General features: G+C 36.1%; 1 protein-coding gene across 1 annotated transcript; it reads left to right on the plus strand.

The window, feature by feature from the left end:
- The first annotated feature begins 1,680 nt into the window (after positions 1 to 1,680).
- On the plus strand, positions 1,681 to 2,669 carry LOC122301676 (protein MIZU-KUSSEI 1). The gene has a single exon (XM_043113073.1). It carries the CDS (start codon positions 1,699 to 1,701, stop codon positions 2,452 to 2,454), a length of 756 nt encoding a protein of 251 aa, XP_042969007.1. The 5' UTR covers positions 1,681 to 1,698; the 3' UTR covers positions 2,455 to 2,669.
- The last annotated feature ends 400 nt before the right edge of the window (positions 2,670 to 3,069 follow it).

A 3,069-nucleotide genomic window follows, 5' to 3' on the forward strand; every position in this document is an offset into this window, starting at 1 on the left:
ATAAATTTTTTTAAATTTTAAAATAATATTTTAATCAATCTTTAATTTTTATTTAAAACCATCTCATATAAAATAACATTTGCTCGAGTGTAGGGCTAACAAGTAAGTAATATGTATGATCTTTGCAGAGTGCATGCATGCACATTCTTCATTTATATATGTGGGATTCCAGCTTTATCGACAGAAAAAAGGGGTCATATAAGATTCTTTCATAAAAGAAGTACGTGAGAAAAAGCAGGGGTGATGATCACATGGATATATGCCCAATTAATGATTATGTGAAGCCGGAATAATATTGGTAGTTAATTATTGTACAAATCTCATAAATATTCCTAATTAAAGCTCTTGCATTTTTTTTTTTTTTAAGGAAACCAAAGTTGATTTGACAAATGTAATTTTATATATATAGATACGTAAATTAATGCTAATAAATTCTAACTTATGGGAATAAATGTTTAATTAATTGACTGATGAGCATCACTTAAAGGAATAATTTAAACAAAAATGACGATTATAACTAGGCTATATATATATATATATATAATATCAGATCAAGGCCGGCTGCAGGTTACAATTTATGAGAATTTTAATAAAAAGCAGGCAGCTGTACTCCTCAAGCTGGAATCAAGTACCCATATTAATTTTCTGATCTTTCATGCATGCTCTCTCCAATATTTGATTATCATTTGATATAATATATAGTTGCATCCGGACTTAATCTTTGATCAAGTGCCATCGACCAATTCTTCCTCATCGAAAGGTTCAAGAAATTAACTATCTCTCTTCTCTTTTTTTTTTTTTTTTTTCCCCTTCTTGTGGGATCAGGAGCAAGTTAATTATTATTCCGACTAGAGGTGCTACCCAATAGGGGGTGGGGTAGCCCCCTACCCAACCCCCGCTCTTGCTGGTGTTTTGCCATGTGCGGTGGGGCCCCGTTGCCCACCCCTAACTTCATCTATTCATATAATTGGTTGATGGCCCCATATTCTAATTAATTAAGTGTGATAACCAACTTCATCGCAGACCCGACTTCTTGAATTTTGAAAAAGGTAATTATAAGAAAAATAAATATTTATGACAATTTATATACGATAAAAATGATAATTTGTGATAAAAATAAATTTATTTTGACAAAAAATAATATTTTTTAAGAAAATGACTGATATTAAATAAACAGTTTTCTTATAGTAGGTGTAACTAGCTATGACAAAGAAGTTCAGTAACTTAGTTTCATATATATATATAGACAAATTTTATGGAACCCTTTTTTAGCAAATGGTTTCATGATCTATATAAACTCTATGCATACTCTTCAATTTGATAACCCTCTTCCTTGTGAGATAGGTTTCTTTATTTCAATAAAATCGTAGTCAACTATTGGGAATGAAGGACTTCATGTTGCATTAATTTTTAATTGTTTCCTTTTTTCTTTTTTTGTCAGAATTTGAGCACTCTCGATCGATCGTGTGCACAAAATAAAGTAATGCATGTCCTAATTATATATATATATATATTTTAAAATGCCTTTTGTGACTCAGGAACAACTCGTGTATTTTCGTTGAAGAAGTTCACAAGAGAACGCGTGTCATGCAATAAATAGACAAAGGACGTACTCATCTCGATCATCGATCACTCTATATATACATATAAAAGCCCTGTACATGTCTGCAAGCACAGACCGACGCCTTGCCCACATCCATGGCCTTTCCAACGTCAATGAGTGGCACCCCGCGGGCAAAATCGTCCAATGGTGTCGCCGCCGTCGACTGCCAAAAACAAGTCCGGTCATGGAGGCTTCTGCGCTCTCTCATGGAGCTCCTCATACCCAGCTGCAACTGCAGTACCTTTATAGAAGACCAAGATATCCAACAAGAAGAAAATCACTACCTCCAAAACTGCTATAATTCACGGTACCCCGCCTTTAGTACTTCTTCTTCCCCTACCATCGTTGGCACAATATTTGGATTTCGCCATGGGAAAGTTAGGCTTTGTATTCAAACCAGTTACAACTCCACCAACCCAGTTCTACTCCTTGAATTGGCTGTCCCCACAACAACCCTAGCAAGAGAAATGCAAGAGGGTATTCTTCGAATTGCACTAGAGAGTACTGCCACAAGGCAGGGATTAAGTACTGCCGCTAATTCTTGCTCTCTTTTGTCCATGCCAGTGTGGAAAATGTATTGCAATGGGAGGAAAGTTGGGTTTGCGGTTAAGCGCCAGCCTTCCAAGGCAGATATGGAGGCACTTAGGGTAATGAGTGCAGATCACGTTGTTGTGGGTGCTGGCGTAATAAGTGGGAAAGAGCTTCAAAGAGAAGACGAGTTAATGTATCTTAGGGCAAACTTTGAGAGAGTTTGTGGTTCAGCAAATTCTGAGTCCTTCCATTTGATTGATCAGGATGGGAGCAGTAATACTGGTCAGGAACTTGGTATTTTCTTTTTTCGCTCAAGGTGATCATGACCTTTGCTCTATGCAGGTCCATGGAATTTAGAAAAAAGGCCAAGTCATGTCGAGATCATGGCTTGCAAATTGCAACGAATTTTTGCCCTCTCCTTTTTGAGTTAGTGCTTAATTGATAGCATAACTTTAGTTTTATATATTGCCCACAGATTGTACTCATGAACTCTGCAGTGCTTTTTGAGAATTATGCGTTTGAGCTGTACGTGTCAACCCATTAAAGGAATCCATGCATTGATTGTCTCCAAATTGGTTGGAGTGTAAGTACAATGAATTACTTTCGTGAGTGTAGCTAGCTAGCTAGCTAGTCGTGTTTATCGGATACTAGAAAGCAGCAATTAAATTCAGAGGTTGGAATAGAATTTATCAGCAATTAATATACACGTGCACACACATACGGATGAGCATCTCATTAAAAAGTGACAAATTGCAAGTGTACAATCAAATCAAAAGTATTTATATTAATCATTACTAACCATATTCCGAACCATCAACTGGATCCACATAATTAATTTGACTAGCTGGCGCAATATTTCAGCTACCAATATTTAATCCTGTCTCATTTACCACGTACTTGCTTTTAGTAGACAAGACGAGTATTTTTCGGATCAA

The sequence above is a fragment of the Carya illinoinensis genome, chromosome 1, assembly GCF_018687715.1.
Source record: "Carya illinoinensis cultivar Pawnee chromosome 1, C.illinoinensisPawnee_v1, whole genome shotgun sequence".
Taxonomy (NCBI): Eukaryota; Viridiplantae; Streptophyta; class Magnoliopsida; order Fagales; family Juglandaceae; genus Carya; species Carya illinoinensis.